At 37.8% G+C, this 18,156-nt stretch overlaps 1 protein-coding gene across 1 annotated transcript in view; it reads left to right on the forward strand.

The window, feature by feature from the left end:
* The window catches only part of LOC114032690 (E3 ubiquitin-protein ligase TRIM17-like), a 75,464-nt gene extending 58,221 nt beyond the window's left edge, over window positions 1–17,243 (forward strand). The window contains exons 4-9 of the mRNA XM_027848077.1: window positions 6,587–6,754; window positions 6,982–7,089; window positions 11,390–11,671; window positions 14,928–14,950; window positions 15,109–15,206; window positions 16,981–17,243. Coding sequence (XP_027703878.1) covers window positions 6,587–6,754; window positions 6,982–7,089; window positions 11,390–11,671; window positions 14,928–14,950; window positions 15,109–15,206; window positions 16,981–17,243 — 942 coding nt within the window. The remainder of the gene's footprint in view (window positions 1–6,586; window positions 6,755–6,981; window positions 7,090–11,389; window positions 11,672–14,927; window positions 14,951–15,108; window positions 15,207–16,980) is intronic.
* The last annotated feature ends 913 nt before the right edge of the window (window positions 17,244–18,156 follow it).

An 18,156-nucleotide genomic window follows, 5' to 3' on the forward strand; every position in this document is an offset into this window, starting at 1 on the left:
AATCCTGAGCAGAGCCAGCAGAATTACAACTCTGTGTGGACCTCTAGCTTCTCTGGGAGAACTCCATGGAATAAGGGACCTTCCATCATATTGGATCTGATGGTCGGAGGAAGAGGCCAGCAGAAAAGTTTCTACTTCACTTGGATTTTATATGAAATATATTTGGAGAAGTGTTAGTGTGAGTGAATGATGAGTCATTCCTTTCTTTTGATTCCAAAAGATAATACTATTCAGACCGCATTACTTTCAGGTTAATTGTGCAATAAAAAAAGACCACTGTTCTTGGAATCAGAGAATCTGGGTTTAAATCCAGTAGACCTGTGTAACCCTGGTCAAAATGACCTCTTTGGACTTCAGTTTCTTTATCTATTAAATTAACACAGCTGGACTTCATCTGAACTCTAAGATTCCTTTCAACTGTAAATAGATGATCCTGTAAGTTCTGTCTCGAATTGTTTGCTATTGCTCTTTATTTTGTCAGATACATCTCCCTAGATAGACTGTAAGTTTCTTGAAGGCAGCATTATGTCATTTACTTTGTCTATTAATCTTTTCCTCTAGCACCTGGGAAGTCTCTGATATTTACTTCATAGACTTATAAAATTGGAAAGAAGCTCAGAAACCAGTTATGGGGTGATACAATCACCTTCTAATACAAAAAGTTATGAATGAAAGCCCTTCAGTAATAAGTAGTCATTATGTCACACCTTGACATTTACAAAGCTATTTACATATACTAGTTTATTTGATCTTCACAATAACATTGTAAAGAAAGTACTATTATTCCTCCAACTTTTCATTTCTCCTTTATTTCTTTAAGAAGAACTTTGTCATTGAATCTATACAAGTCTTTTGTATGCTTTGATAATTTGATCTCCACCTATTTTATGAATTTTGTATTTATATGGAAGGAGAGTTCCCTTTGTATTATTGCTTGTTATGTTTTGTTATTATTATATAGAAATGTGGTTGATTTTTGAGGATTTACTTTGTAACCTGTTACTTTGTTGAGGCTATACATTTTATCTTTGATCTATTTGTGGTATCTACTTACTAATTGCCAGGTCTTAGGTTACACACGATTTAGTTACCTTTGTGGCATAGTTCAAAATTGTTTTCCAGAATGGCTGGGTATTTTCATAGCTCCAATAGCACTGTGCTGGTTTGCCTGTTTTCCTCTAAAGTTCCTCCATATTCATTACCTTCCTGTTTTATCAAATTTTTTTCTCTGATGGGTATGAGGTAGAACCTTAAAGTTGCTTTAATATAGCATTTTTCTAATTATTAGTAACGGAAATTTTTTTCACATGATTATTGGTAGCTCGGATTTGGATTGGATTGGATTCTTTGAAAATTATTTCTTCATATCTTTTGATCATTTATCTATTGGGGAATGGTAATTAGTTTTATAAATTTGAATCAGTTCCTCATATAGCTTGGATATAGGACCGTTATCAGAAACACTTGCAGCAAGTATTTCTCTGCATTTGCTTGTTTTCTTTCTAATTTTAACTACATTAGATTTAATTGTGCAAAACCTTTTTAACTTTTATAACCCAATTTGTCCATTTTATTTTGTGATCTTCTTTATAATTTTACTTAGTTATGCTTTCTTTAGTTATTCACAAATCTAAAAGGCAACTTTCCCTTTATTACTCTAATTTGTTTATGATGTGATATTTTATATCTAAGTTTTACATCCATTTAGAGTTTCTCTTGGGATGAAGCATTGGCCTAAACCTAATTTCTGTAGACTGCTATCCTATTTTCCCATTGGTTTTTGACCAATAATGAATATTTTCCCCAATAACTGAGGTTTTGTGGTTTATCAAACTCTATGCTATTGTTTTGCTTTGTTTTTTCAACTTCCCTGATTTCCTTTGTATCATACTCCCCACAGCTGCTATTCTCATCTCTCTGAAAGACTCCCACCCTTACCCTCCCTTTTGAGCAGAGGACTTTACCTTACTCTTTACTGAGAAAATAAGGACATTCCCCATCAATATCCTTATTTTCCTAATTTAAACCACAAACCCCCTCAACATTATTCTCCATTGTGTCATCACGCTCTATTTCTGATGAAGAGGTCATACTTCTGCTATTCAGAAAGGCCAACTCATATAATTATGGCCACTCTTTCAACTCTTCCCATCTCCCAAACCCTTCAATCAACCTTACTCTCTTGAGTTTCCAATCTTTCCATTTCAATGGCTCCTTTCCTCTTTCCTACAAATATGTCCAGGCCTCCACCATCATTAAAAGGCCTATACATGTACCAACAATCACATCAATGTATTATCTTCTTTTGCTCTTTCCTTTTATATCCAAATTAGAAAAAGTTACTTACCCTGGTTGTCTCCACCACCTCACCTCAGAATAAAATTTCCATTTTTTCAATCTGACTTATAATTGCAACACTTGCTCGAAGTTTCTCAAGGTCACCAACAATCCCCAAATCTGTTAATCCAATGCCCTCTTCTCAGTGTTTGTCTTTACTAACCCTTCTGCAGCATTTGACTCTACTGAACACTATTGAATCCCCTCTTATTAAGTGTTTATACAATATAACATTGTTTTCTCTTGGTTTTTCCTGTCTGGACCGTCCTTTTAACTTCCCTTTTCTAGATGATCAACTATCTCACAAATCCTAAATGTGGTTGTCCCTCAGGGTTCCATACTGTTCTTTTCTCTCTTGGCAACCTCTTTCTTAGTAATACCATTACCTCACGTGAGTTTAATGATCGTCTCCATATGGACAAATCTCAGCTTTCTAAATCCAAACCTCCTGTCTCTCCTTAGTTCTAGGCCTTCATAATCAAGTATCATAGACAGCTGCATCTGAATGTCCTTCAAGCAACTTAAATCCACCATCTTCAAAACTGAACTTCCTATCTGTACTCCAAAACTGCTTTTTGTTTTAACTTCCTTACTTTTCTGGAGAGTATGGAAAGATTTCCATTCACAAAGTTTTTCACAGGCTGTCTTCCTTGCATGGAATTTACTTCCTCCATACTTCTACATCTTAGACTAACAAGCTTTCATTCAGTCTTAGTTCAGATCTCTCACAAGGATTTTCCTCATCCTCCCACTTAGTTGTCACTGGTCCCCATATTATTTGCATTTACTGTTCAATGTTTTGCAATGGTTTTCCTGTACACACATTGTATTTGCAGCCTCTAACACAGTGCCTAACATATACATAGCAGACACTTAAGAAGTGCTTAGTAGGGCAGCTAAGTGGTACAGTGGATAGAGCACCAGGCCTGGATTTAAGAGTACCTGAGTTCAAATCCAGCCTCAGACACATAACACTTATTAGTTGTGTGACCCTGGACAAGTCACTTAACCCCATTGCCTAGCCCCCCCAAAAATGCTTAATGAATGAAATGTTATGGAAGGTTATGAATGCTCTGTCCAAGACCTGTTCCTTGCCCTTTGGGTAACACACAATGTTAATTTTTCAGAGAATTTTGCCTTCCATGATTGCTAGGTGTCCAACTTCACAGGAAGTATATTGCTTTTATAAAGGTGGGCCTTTATTTAAGGAAGAAACTTGGAGATCATTAAAAAGAACTGAATGATGTGCTAAATGCAATCAAGACTTTCCTCCTTTTCAGTGTTCTGTGTAGTTTATTACATAGCTTTATGGGATATCCATCAAAATACATATAAGCGAACATAAAGTACACTTGAGGAAAAATGGGGTCTATTTCATTAGGGTAGATGGTGAAAGTGGATTCTGTTTGGATTCTGGTCCCAGGCAAGGGGTGGGTAGGGTGTCAGGGTGGCTGTGAGGCTCCTGGCTGGTCATTAGGTGATCAGTACTCTATAAAGCCACTTTAGGTCTGAGTGACTCAATGTATGGGATACTGCTGCCAATTCTCTAAAGAAATTCCAGGATTGCTCTCAGCTGGTAGGTGGGCAGTGTTATATAATGCAGCTGTCTCAGGGCCAAGTCTGATTAAGCACAGTGGGTGGGACTCTAAGGAGAAATAATGCTGGTAAAGGGTCTATTTAAGGACAGGAGGGGGCACCGTAAGCAGCCTCCTGGAGCTCTCCAGGGCAATGTTAGCAGGTACAGGGTGAGTGGTATGCTGAAACCAGCTCTAAATAGATGGTTTAATTTTTCATTGTGAGTGTTTACAATTTGGAAATTGGCAGTTTGACATACTTTACAAACCTTGACTTAATTTACTATTTTACTGCTTGTCTAGATTTAAGAAAGCAATGTAGAAAATGTTAATACTGTAGATTAAACTTAAGTACCTTGCATACACCCCACCCTCACTCCACTGAGTGGTTGTTAGACATTTACTAGCATACTCCTGGTGGGGTTCCCTGGGGCTCAGGAGGTGCTCACGGTCTGAGGGGAAGTGGGTTGTGACTGTTCTTGTATCTCTTTAACTGAAGGACATGTGAATGTAGCTGGGAGGGGCTCTAGCTCTATGCTGGCTTCACTGTCAGCAGATGGAGGGATGCTCTATACTGCTGCTTCAAGAATTGGAGTAAATGGAGTGGATGGGGCTTAGAGGAGAGATGGTGTATATGGGGAGATGGGTTCAGGAGCCCTTTTTATTGTGGGTGAGCTCCAGGTTTCACCCTGGGGAAGTGCTGTGGTCTAAGTCAGGTGAGCAGGCACTGATCGGCTGCTGGGAGGGGCCTAGTCTGTCTCAGGCAGGTGGACTTGAATCCTTGTAGCTGCAAAGGGATCCAAGTGTGTATCACTATATTGACCAAAGGCCTAGTAGTTGTAGCACCACTGGTCCTTGTCAGTGAAAAATACATGTAATCCAACCCAGATGTATCTGTGATTATTCCTTCTTCGGCATAAATCTCCCTCTTAAGCTCTTATGTTTATGCCTGATTATTCCTAAAGAATTTATGTGTTTCTATAACAAATTCATGATGGGAGTCTCCAGCTTCTGTTTGATTTCTCTTTGCCCACTGAAGAGTGGGCCTGACTTAGGCTGGCACTCTGTTAGTTCAAGATCAATGTTGGGTCAAAATGAAGTACTGGCAAGTCATTCAATAAAATGATATGCAAAAGACAGGTACACTTTGACTACCTAGTCTCCATATGGAAATATGATTGACCTGTAAGGCAGAGTGTGGGGCTTATTTAACTCTTAATTTAACACAATTTTACTCTTGTTTCAGGGGAAAAATAGGATTCTTTGGAGACTCTAATCAGTATCTTGAATGAACTGAATGGTTGAGTTGTGTTTCTAGGAGTAAAAAAAAAAAAATAGCAAAGAGTAGAGTCAGAAAGACCAAGGAGGAGACTACCCTATTGGTCCAGGCAGACAAATGAGATGTAGAGATAGTGGAGAAGATCTGATCATTAATTGCCTATATAAGAGAATGAGGAGATAATGATGGTGGGACTGTGAATCTGTTTAGATTTCTTAAAACTTATTCTTCTATCTGCATTGTAGAGTTGAAACAAACTGGTATTTTTGCTCTCCTCATATGTGATGCTATCACCAGTCTTTGTACTGGCTTTCTCCCATGCCAGAAGACATTCTCTCTTTACATCTGCCTCTCAGAAAAAATCCTTATTCTCCTTCAAAACTCCTACATGAAGCCTTTGCAGATCCTATCGATCTGCACTTGTAGGGTCTTGCAGATCCTATCAATCCTATCCCACTTGTAATTTCTTTGTAGGTATTTATATAATTTCCCCTATAGAGTATTAACTCTTTGGGGGAGCTTTCTAGATCATAGAGTGTCTAGAACATGGTAGATACTTAATAAATGTCTGTTGATAGAATGATTGTTGGGTTAGGGGAAGGATTCTGGTGCCTGCCATGGCAATAGAAGTTAGGATGAAGGTTGATTTGGGATTAGAAGATATGCGTTCCCTTTTGAATATGTTAAGTTAGAGAAAGCTGTGGGGCTTCTATCTAGGTATTTGGAGGAAGGAAAACTAAGTGCTAGAGACAATAGTTTTCCTTCCTCCAAATGGAAAAAAAAATCACAAATTGTTCAAAAGCTTTGCATAGCAGTTGTGCTGAAATGAGAATCTGGATAAGTGTCAACTAGGATAATGTTTGTTGAATTATATTGAATTTTGATGTGCTATACTTATGTTAGGTCTTCCAATAAAATGACTTCCCCTTTAAGCATCCTTCACCACAATTTCTTAGGATAAGATGCTCCTGAGACTGTCAGATTCTTCTTGATTACTAATCTAAAATGATTGTGAAAGTTGCCCCTGATATGCATCTTTCTCAGCTATGGGATTAGGAGGTAGAAATAGCTTTATGTTTACTTACCTATTTGAGGGGAGGAGATGGGTGGGAAGCCAGAGAAAGGTCCCTACCACCCATTTTCTTATTTTCTCATTCAGGCTCATGGCTTCAAAAGAGATGGCTCCAAATCCCCAGGATCTGCTTATCTGTACCATTTGTTAGGTCCATCTCCCAGACCTGGCAACTAAAGCCTGCGGACACAGTTTTTGCCAGTCCTGTCTTAGCACTGGAATGAGGTGTGCTTGCCTTTATCTTGCTCTGAATGCTTGGAAGTTTCCCAGTCAAAAGCCTGTAAAAGTACTTCAAGGAAAAGCAAAATGGCTGTCACTGTCGAGCAACATCAGCAGTATCCTGAAGAGCTCAGAAAGTGTGAAAGGCATCAGGAGGCCCAGAAGCTCTTCTGTATGGATGACCAGATATTTCTCTGTATGTCCTGTTCAAAATCCCAGGAGCATGAAGCTCATAAAATCTGTCCTCTAGAAGAGGCTGCTGAGGACTACAGGGTAAATAACATGGGCAAAGGCACTTTTCCAGGGACGTTCATGACTTGATGGAGCCTTCCCAACCACCATTCTGACTGTTTCTATGTTAGTCTCTATCCCAGATGAGAACTAGAAGCTTCTCTAAATCAAATGATGATAGCTTTCTAGGCCTTCTGGATATCTGAGCTCCTACCCTTTGGGGTTCTGAGCCTTCTAATAGAGTAATTGTACTCATGTTTCTCTTACAGAAAAGACTACAAGATAATCTGAAATGTTTAGATGAAAATTTAAAAGATGTCAAGAAGCTAATACTTGAGGAGAAAATGGTACCTCGGACCTGGGCTGTAGTATGGACGGTAAGTATATCTGGCTCTGTCTCCTCTAATAAGCTTGCTGATCCCTCATCTTCACAACCCATTAGACAGATGAAGAAACTGAGGCACAAAAGGACCAAGTTACTTCTCCACATTCTTCCAGGAAGTGACTATAGAAAACTGGATTCAAACCCAGATCTTAAGTGACTCCAAATCTTCTGTTGTGTTTAACACTGTCTCTGAAAGCAAAGCTAGTCTTTGTGCATTGCCCTGGCCCCCAAGCTGGGTTTTCATGCCTCAGATACTTCTACTTTTGAAAGTACAGTAAGGTGGGGGTGAAACTTTAGCAGGGTGCTAAAGTCGGAATCCCAGAATATGAGTGTCACGGGACCTTAGTATTCTTCTTGTCCAATCTATAAACGAAAGGAATTCTAACCATAGTATAACTTGACAAGGGGTCATCTAGTCTCTTCTTGAAGACCTCCAAAGAAAGCAAACCCTCCACCTGTCAAGTCAACCTATTAAATTCTGTTGAAGTTTTACCTGACATAAAGCCTGAATTGTCCTCTTTGCAACTTCTGCCCCTTGCTCGTGGTTCTGCCCACAGTGTCAGACAAAACAACTTGAATTTTTCTTTCCTGTGATAGTCCTTCACATATTTGGCTTTTTCCCCCACTGAATTATGTTTCATTTTTTTCCAGTTACATGTTCCGTCATATATTTAAACACTAATTTGGGCACTCCCCTCAGTCTTCTCTTCTGGTTAATCATCCCCTGTTGCTTCAGCCAGTACTCTCGAGTTGGACTCGAGGACCTACAACATCCTGAGTATCTTCCTCTGGATGCCTCCAGCTTATCAATGACAGAACTAAACAAGATGCTCTAGAAGAGATGGGAGGAGGACAGAGACTATAACACCCCTGTTCCTGGAAGCTCTGTCTCTTGAGGTAGCCCAGTATTTCATTGTCTTTGTTTTTTGGCTGCTACATCACACTGCTAACTCGGATCTTGCCATCCACTAAGTCCTGTCTAATCATCCCTCCCTGGGTACTAACTTAGGAAGCTGATTCTTTGGTAGCCAACTATAGGACCTTATTTTTTTCCATGTAAATTTTATCTTATCAAATTCTGGCTGCCAAGATCTTTGTGGTTCTTGACTCTTCATCCATTGTGTTCTCTCCCTACAGCATTGTTTCACCTGCAAACTGAGGAGCATATACAGCAAATACAACTTTATCCAGGTGACTAACCCAGGCCCAAGGGTAGAGAGATCCCTGAATGCTCTATCAGGAACCTTCAGCCAAGCTGACAGTAGAACAACTACTCTTAGAATCCTGCTAATCAACTACTTCTGAATCCATCTAATTCTAACTTCATTTAGTTCATATCTCTATCTTTTCCACAAGAATAATAGGAAATACTTGCTCTAATGCTCTGCTAAAATCTAGGTACCTCTCTTGCCCCCACATTATCCTTATAGCAACTTAGAAACAATATCAAATAGGACATTAGGCTAGTCTGCCATGCCTTGTTCCTGTTTTCTTTCTGACCAATCAGTCAAGGATTTATTGAGCTCTTACTCGGTGTCAGGCACTGTGCTAAGAACTGGGGATGCAAAAAAAGGCAAAAGATGGGTCCCATCCTCAAGGAATTCATAATCCAATGGAAGGAGACAACAAATTAAAAGTACGTATAAACAACTTATACATAGGATAAATTGGGAAAGAATAAAGAAAGAAGGCACTACACTAAAGAGAAAATTTGGAAAGGCTTCCCTTTTAGATGTGAATTTAATTTAGATTTGAAAGAAGCCAGAGAAATCAGGAGGCAGAGATGAGGAATGAGAGCATTCCAGGCATAGAAGCCAGCCAAAGAAAATGCCTGAAATGGAGGGATGGAGTGTCTTGTTTGTGGAGCAGCAAGGTGGCTAGTGTCGCCCTATCAAAGAGAATAGGGCAGGGAATATGATGTAAGATATGAATGGCATATTTGAATGACAAAGAAGATTTTGTATTTGATGTTAGTGATAGGGAGCCAGTGGAGCTGGGTAAAGGGATGACAAGGTCAGACCTTTGACTTGGGGAGGGGGGAAAATCATTTTGGTAGCCGAATGGAGGATGGATTGTAGTGAGGAGATGACTGAGGCAGACAGACCTACCAGCAAGCTATTGCAATAATAATCCAAGCCTGCACTAGGGTAGTGGCAGTGTCATCGAGAAAGGGCATATTCCAGAGATTTTGCAAAGGTAAAATCACCAATTCCCTTTCTAGTTGTTCATCTACCATCTTTTTATCTATAATTTTTTAAATGGGATAAAAATTTGTAAACATTTACTAATGCCTTGAATTGTGCAAAGTACTAGGGATACAAAGACTAACAAAAGAAAGTCCCCCTCCTCCAAGGAGCTTATAATCTAATAGTGCAAGACAACACTAAAAGGTCCTGAATAGGTTGATGGAAGTTGAATTGAGCATGACAAGTTCTCAGGGAGGACTTGTCAAATCAATCTGAGGTGACTGTAGTGGTAGAGACATTACCAATAGAAGGCTGCCCTCCTACCTCTATCTCCCTTCACCTCTAGGGGGAAAAAAAAGATAAAACAAAATACTCACTTCAAGCATGAATGGTTAACCTAAGCAAGTTCCGAAATTGGCCCTGTTCAAAAAACACTCATTCTGCATATTCTGTCCCCTTCCTGTCATGAGGTGGATGGCACCCTTTATCATTAATCTTTTGAATTCATGATTGATCATTGTGTTGATTAGAGTTTTAAAGTCTTTCCAAGATATATTATTGTATCATATCATAATTATATACATTGTTCTGGTTCTGCTCACTTCATTCTGCATCTGTTCAAAGTCTCCCAAGGTTGCTCTAAAACCATTGATTTGATATTTTTAGGAGGTCATATCCATTACATTCATATACCATAATTGGTCAGTCATTCTGATTTAACCTCGCCTCTTTTAGTTTCCAGTTCTTTGCTTGTACAAAAAAAGCTAAGAAATATTTTGTACATATAGGATAATTTTACACTTTGATCTTTTAGGGGTATAGGCCTTAATAGTGGTGTTGCTGGGTCAAATGGCATATGAAAAGTTTATCAGTCTTTTGAGTATTTTACAGAATAGCTCCAACTATTTAAAACTCTACCAATAGACAATTAAGGTACCTGCTTTCCCAAAGTCTCCCCAACATCTATTGGGGGTGTGAAGGCAACTCTCAGAGTTGCCTTAATTTGCATGTCTATAGTTATAGGTGATTTAGAACATTTTTTCCCCCCTTGTGCCTATAGATTACTTTCCTTGAACTATCTGTTCGTATCCTTTCCCCATTTACTCATTGGGGAATGACTCATTCTTATAAACTTGTATCAAGTCCTTATACCTTGAAAATGAGACTTCATGAACAGAAACTTGCTACTCTCTCCCCGGTTTCCTATTTCCTTTCTAATTTAATTTTATGCATTCAAAATTCCCTATGATCTTCTGTGATCATTTCTATCCCTTGCTTGGTCATGGAATTTTCCTCTAACCATAAATCTGATAGTTTCTTTTCTGCTCCTCTGATTTATTAATGATATCTTATGTCTGTCATCTAGTATATCTTGGTATATGGTTTAAGTGTTGGTCTAAACCCAGTGTTTGCTAGATTGTTTTCCACATTAAACATCTTTTTAAGGATCCTTTCTAGAATTTTCTCGGGAATCGGAATCGACCTCACTGGCCTGTTATTTGCAGACTACTTATTCTTCAGCATTCTTCAACTATATGTTCCTCAACTATCTCCTTATCTTGAGTGTTAGCCAACCTATCAGCCATATTCTTTCATTTCCAGCATAATTTTCCTTGATAGAGAAAATGGAAGCAAAATAAGAAATGTTATGCCTTCTTTTGTTATTGCTTACAATCTTGTCCACCCCAATCAAAGGCCCTCCTCTATGGCCTTGCTTATATCTTTTATACACATTCCCCCCCTTAAATCTAAGTTGGATGGTGAAATTTTAGAACAGCTACATTATTCTCTATCCCAGACAATTCCCCCTTTTCTTCCTCACTTGAATTATTTTCTCTACGCCTCCAGAATTTCATTCTTAAGTATCTCCTGGCCCTCCCAGCATTTTACAGATAAAAATCTAAATCCAGAAATGTTGACAGACATTCAAGTTTAGCAGTTATATGGCGACAGAATAGGGACTCAAATCCATGTTTCCTAAATCTTCCTTGGTATAGTGTTCTTTCCAGTAAATGTCACACAAACCAGGCAGTCAAGGTGAGGTTTGGCCAGAGCCATTTGTTGTCCTATATACAACTAACATCTGATGAGCATGTTCCACTGTAGGAACAAGTGGATATGTCAAGAGAAGAACTTCAGGAAAAATTTCAGGAAATAAGTGAATTTCTGAGTGATGAAGAAGAAGATGTACATAATCTTGTGGAGCTGGATGAGGAGGAAAGTGAGATGTTCGAGAAACTGAAGGATCATGAAGCCCAGGAAGAAATAAAAAACTTCCAGAAAAAAAATAGGAGCAGGTTCCAAATGTCCCGACATAGCAAAGACCTAAGTGAGATGGTGACGGCATTGGAAGAAAAGTCTCAGATGTCAGATGGGGACCTGCTGCAGGTAAGAAATGTCTACTAAATAAAACTAAAATTAAGAGCTGATTTTTAGGGGGGGAAAACAATAGAATAGATAAACCTTTGGTTAATTTAATTAAAAAGAAAGAAGAAAACCAAATTACCAGTATCAAAAATGAAAAGGGTGAATTTACCACCAATGAAGAAGAAATGTAAAACAATTAGGAACTATTTTGTCCAACTACATGCCAAAAAATTTGATAATCTTAGAAAAATAGATGAATATTTACAAAAAATATAAATTGACCAGATTACCAGAAGAGGAAATAAAATACTTAAATAGCCCCATCTTAGAAAAAAGAAATTGAACAAGCCAGAAATGAACACCCTAGGAAAAAATCTCCAGGGCCAGATGAATTTACAAGTGAATTCAATGGAATGCTTAAAGAACAATTCCAATACTACATAGGCTATTTGGGGAAAACAGGTGGAGTCCTACCAAAGTCTTTTTGTGACACAAATAAGGTGCTGATTCCTAAACCAGGAAGATTCAAAACAGAAAATTATAGACCAATTTGCCTAATGCATATAGATGCAAAAAATTTTAAATAAAATGTAATCACTAATCAGGTAGGACTTATACCAGGAATGCAGGGCTGTTTCAATATTAGGAAAACTATCAGCATAATTGATCATAACAAAACTAACAAATCATATGATTTCAATAGATGCAGAAAAAGCTTTTGACAAAATACAGCACCCATTGCTATTAAAAACAAGAGAGCATAGGAATAAATGGAGTCTTCCTTAAAATGGTAGATAACATCTACCCAAAACCTTCAGTGAGCATTTTATGTAGTGGGGTTAAGCTAGAAGAATTTTTCCAATAAGATTGGGGGTGAAACAAGGTGTCCATTATCACCACTCTTCAATATGGTACTAGAAACATCAGCTTATAAGAAGAAAAAGAAATTGAAGGTATTAAAATAGGCAAAGAAGAAACAAAGCTATCACTCTTTGCAGATTGTATGATGGCATATTTAGAGAATCATAGAAAATAAAGTAAAAAACTATTTGAAATAATAAACAACTTTAGTAAAGTTGCAAGTTATAAAATAAATGCACATAAATCATCAGCATTTCTATATATTACCAACAAAACCCAGCAGCAAGAGATAGAAAGAGAAATTTCATTTAAAGTTACTATAGACATTATAAAATATTCAGGGGTCTACCTGCAGAAACAAACCCAGGAACTATATGAAGATGATTATAAAACACTTTTCACACAAAGTCAGATCTAAATAATTGGAAAAAAATCAGTTGCTCATGGATAGGCTGAGCTAATATAATAAAAATGACTTTTCTACCTATGTTAATTTACTTATTCAGTGCCATACCAATCAAACTACCAAAAATTTTTTTATAGAGCTAGAAAAAACAACAAGATTCATTTGGAATAACAAAAGGTCCAGAATAGTGAAGGAATTAATGAAAAGAAATGCTAGGGAAGGTGGCCTAGCTGCTCTAGAGCTTAAATTGTATTATAAAGCAGCAATCATCAAAATTACTTGGTACTAGGCTAAGAAACAAAGTGGTAGATCCATGGAATGGGTTAGGTATGCAAGACACAGTAGTCAATCACTATAGTAATCTGTTTGATAAACCCAAAGACTCCAGCTTCTGGGATAAGGACTCATTATTTTACAAAAACTGCTGGGAAAACTAGAAAAGAATATGGCAGAAAGTAGGCATAGACCAAAATCTTACACCACATATCAAAATAGGAAAAAATGGGTACCAAACTTAGATATAAAGGCTGGTACTATAAGCAAACTGGGAGAGCAAGGAATAGTTTACCTGTCAGACTTATGGAGGAGGAAAGAACTTATGACGAGAGAACATTATAAAATGCAAAATGGATAATTTCAATTATATTAAATTGAAAAGTTTTTGCACAAAGCCAATGCAACCAAGATTAAAAAGGAAGCAGAAAACTAGGAAAGAATTTTTACAACCAGTGTCTCTGATAAGGGCTTCATTTCTAAAATATATAGAGAACTAAGTCAAATTTATAAGAATACAAATCATTCCCCAATTGATATATGGTCAAAGGATATGAACACGCAGTCTTCCAATGAAGAAATTAAAGCTATCTATAATAGTATAGGAAAAAAATACCCTAAATCTCTAGAGAAATGCAAATCAAAACAACTCTGAGGTACCACATCACACCTATCAGATTGGCTAACATGACAAAACAGGAAAACGATAAATGTTGGAGAAGATGTGGGGAAAATTGGAACACTAATGCATTGGTGGTGGAGTTGTGAAATGATCCAACCATTTTGGAGAGCAATTTGGAACTATGCCCAAAGGGCTATCAAAATGTACATACCCTTTGACCCAGCAATACCATTCTTCTAGGTCTGTATCCCAAAGAGATCATACAAATAGAAAAAGGACCCACATGTATAAAAATATCTATAGCTCTTTTTGTGGTGGCCAAGAATTAGAAATTGAGAGGATGCCCATCAATTGGGGAATGGCTGAACTAGTTGTGATATATGAAAGTAATGGAATACTATTGTGCTGTAAGAAATGATGAGCAAGCAAACTTCAGAAAAACCTGGAAAGACTTACATGGACTGATGCTGAGTGAAGTCAGCAGAACCGTTGCACAAAATAACAAAGTTGTGTGATGACTAAAGATGATAGACTTAGCTCTTTTCAGCAATGCAAAGATCTTAAGACCTCTCCAAAAGTTTCACGATGGAAAATGCTATCCACATCCAGAGAAGGAACTATGGAGTTTGAACGCAGATTGAAGCATACTATTTACTCTTTTTTTTTTTTCTTTTGTTTTGTTTCTTCTTTCTTGTGGTTCTTCCTATTAGTTCTTCCTATTGGTTCTCATTCTTCTTTATAACATGACTAACGTGAAAATATATTTAATAGGAATGTCTATGTAGAGCCTTATATCAGATTGCACGTCATCTTGGAAAGGAAGGAGAAGAATTTAAACTCAAAAAAGAAAAATACCTGCTGTTGTGGCACAGTTGTATTGTGTTCTAGAGAAAGTAGTAAAACATTTCCTAAATGGCAAATCTATAACAAAAGGTATTTTATTGTCCCCTCAGTTTGCCTATGTGAACCTGTCTCTCTACTCAGTCACCCAGGTCTCTGAGTCACCCTTGACTCTCCCTCTTTATCCATCCCTATAGCCATAGAGTAGCCATGTCTTTATTGAACCAATTTATGTGACCTACCAACCTATAATCTTTTCTCTTTTTCTCTCCTAGGACATAGGAGACACTTTGAGCAGGTATGCTAACTTTCTGAAGAAAGATAAGTGAGTGGTTTGGGATGGAGTACAGGGGTTAAGAGAAAGTAAACTGTTAAAATGGGGGAGGGAAGCCCTTGATGCCAAAGAGAATGCAAAAGTTGGTGAATAAGAATTGTAACTGAGTCTCTTCTCTGTAGGACTGAGTCACTGCTGCTACAAAGGCCAGAACCTTTCACCCCAAAACTGAGCAATTCTTACTGCATGAGTTTAAACAAATTCCTCAAGAAATTTCAAGGTAAGGTCCACCTCTTTGGCTGTGAGTCTAGGTTTGGGCTTCATTCAGAAGGGTTAAAAAAAAATGTACCTTTTGGATCTCTTGGTTGTCAGAAATATATTGCCATATGTACCAGGATATAAGTTGCAGAAAAGTTGCCAATCTGCATGTGTTGCCTTTACCAGAAGGCACAACCTACTCTATGGAACCACAGTCTGATCTAAAATGACAAACAATTGAATTAATAACTTCATTTGGAGTGAGTAAGCTAGAAGAGCCTTCATGACCCAGATGAACTATAAGTGGGACCCAAATTCTAAAGTAAGAAGAAGAAATTGGTGAGAAGTAGGGGGGGGGGAAAGTTTCATTAAGCTTTATCTGTTGTACGCTGGGTGGGTGAGGCCTCTAGACAAGTCATCAGGGTAATGGTAATAGTGCAATTTGATTTGGAAGCCAGTGGCAGGGCCTGTAGGAATCCAGAGATCTACTTCCTAGGTAAGCTGAAGGTAGAAGTGGAGAAGGAAAGGGAAGGGGAAAGCATTTTCAAGCACCTACTATGTCAGGCACTGTGCAAAGCATTTTACAAATATCTCATCTGATTTTTATAATAACCCTGTGAGATAAGAACTATTATCCCCATTTTACAGATGAGGAAAGTGAGGTAGGCAAGATTTAAGTGATTTGCACAGGATCACACAGCTGATAAGTATCTGAGGACAGATTGGAACTTCAAGGTGTGTTCTAGCCTTAATATTCTAAGATGACCTTTGGAAAGGAAATCGACATCTAGCACTTAGGTCTGGGCTTTTTATCACAGCTCAACAAATGGCTCCCCTTTCTGTGATGTCTAGTTACAAATTCCTTTTGGACAAAGGGAGAGAACAAGAACCCCAAATTTGGGAAGGTTTTTCATTAAAAAAAAAAAAATAAAGAAATAGGACCCCAGGTACAAAAGGGCCACCCTTTAAGTGCTTTAAAGAACTGTGGTTCCAATTAATTAAGAGGCAAATTTACATTTTTTTCTTCTTTCTTTCTTATGGGATTGCTTTGTAAAAGGACAGATTTGTGGAGTTTTTTTGGGGGGGGGAGTTGCATGTGTTTAGAGGAATGGGAATCACAGTTGAATAGTAGACATAGAGGAGATTTAGAAACTGGACTGTTCCCACGTCTAGATAAAGCCATTTTTTATTTGCCTGGTAGAATTTTGGTTTTAACCCAATGTTTGTCAAAAGCTGAGTATCTATTTCATACCTCTTCCAGAAAGACCTGGGGAATCCAAGTATTAAAGGCAGAGAAAGGTCTGTTGACCATAAAGATAGAACTGTCTAGCCTCAGCAGATAATGAGTACTAGAGTGAATTAAAATAAAAGGAAAACCTTTCAAGGGATTACCTGAAAGTCAGGGTCACTTGACTTATCTGCCTACAGAATATTCTTTTCTAATTGCTCTTGCTCTCTACATCCGTTATTTACCTGGTACTGTAGACCAGGACAGAGTCCAAACCATCTCTCCCTGTCACTCAAAGCACTGGAGTGCCATCCATAGGTTTGATATCTATTTCCTACCTACACTCATTTTGGACTTCTTTGATTTCTTCACAATGCACCTGTGAGTACCTTCCCAACCTACCCCCACTCACTTTTCAACTTTCAACATTCTTTTCTGTGTTGTCTTTACCCCAGAAGATTGTAACCTCCTTAAGGGCAAGGGTTTTTTCTTTTCCTTAATTGTATCATCATTGCTTAGATACATAGAAGGTGCTTGATATTTATTAATGCTTTTGTTCTCTTTGCAGGGTCTAGATTGCTGGCATGTCACTATCCATATGAATTATCTGATGATAGAAAGAGGACTTTCACATTTGCTAATATCTCCTCAGGACAGACATATGTTGTTTACACTTCTGGAAGTATCCACTACATGAGTGGAAGAGAATTATCTATTACACCATTAGACATGGATACAATTTCTGAAGAGAAACAAGTACCACCCATCTCTGCCTGTTACTGTTTGCCTATTGAAAGGAACATCTTACCTGCTGATCTTGAGTCGCAGTAGAATGGCATCAGGTACAGACATGCCTGGCCACACTAGACTGAGATGTTTTGGGATGATTCTGGAACTATATAATCTTACCATGTGCATGAGAGGAGCCTAGTTGAAAGAGCATTGGAAACGGTTTCGATCTCTTTCCCTAGGCACATGTTAAGTTTGTTTTTGTCATGAAATTATAAATACAGTAGTGTCTTTCATTGTCTACACTTCTTAGCTATGTTTGTAATGACGTGATCTGCTTTGGAAAATTTATCTGTTAAGGCCTGTTTCTTCCCTTCCCTTCCTCCCCCAATTTTTGATATTTCTACCAAGATCACCATCAATGGGAAAAGGTTAAACCTAGAGTGAGAATCTGTTGTTGAAATCCACTTACCCACTATGTGACCATAAACACACATACACACCCTTCTGTAAAGCCTATCACATGATATATATTAAATATTTGGATTGTAGGGGGTGGTTACTGTACTTGATTAACTGGTTTTTTTTTTTTTTAGACTCAATTTCAAAACCTTATCCTGTGCTTCTTGGTTATGAGGGAAAATGAGGCCAAACTAATCTAATTGTACTTATCTTTTTACAGCACTTCAGAGTTTTTTAAGCACTATCACATTTTCACTTTCCTTATAGCAAATCTGTGAGATAAGAAGACTACAGTGGTTTGGCAGAAACAAAGTTTAAGCCAACATTTTATACCATATGCCATACAATATCTCTGAATTGATACAATAAAAACGTAATTTGAAACCTCCTTTTTAGTTTCTCTAGAAATAGTAAGCAAAATTTATCTAGACTAAAAACTCTGTCCCTGTTGGATTTGATAAAGTACAAAAAAGGCTTTATTCAAGGAAAAGGATCAAGTGTAGAAACCAAAACTATAAGAGTACAGCTAATTTTGTGTTAACCTCCTTGTCTT

The sequence above is a fragment of the Vombatus ursinus genome, unplaced genomic scaffold, assembly GCF_900497805.2.
Source record: "Vombatus ursinus unplaced genomic scaffold, bare-nosed wombat genome assembly UNPS02005659.1, whole genome shotgun sequence".
NCBI classification, from domain to species: Eukaryota; Metazoa; Chordata; class Mammalia; order Diprotodontia; family Vombatidae; genus Vombatus; species Vombatus ursinus.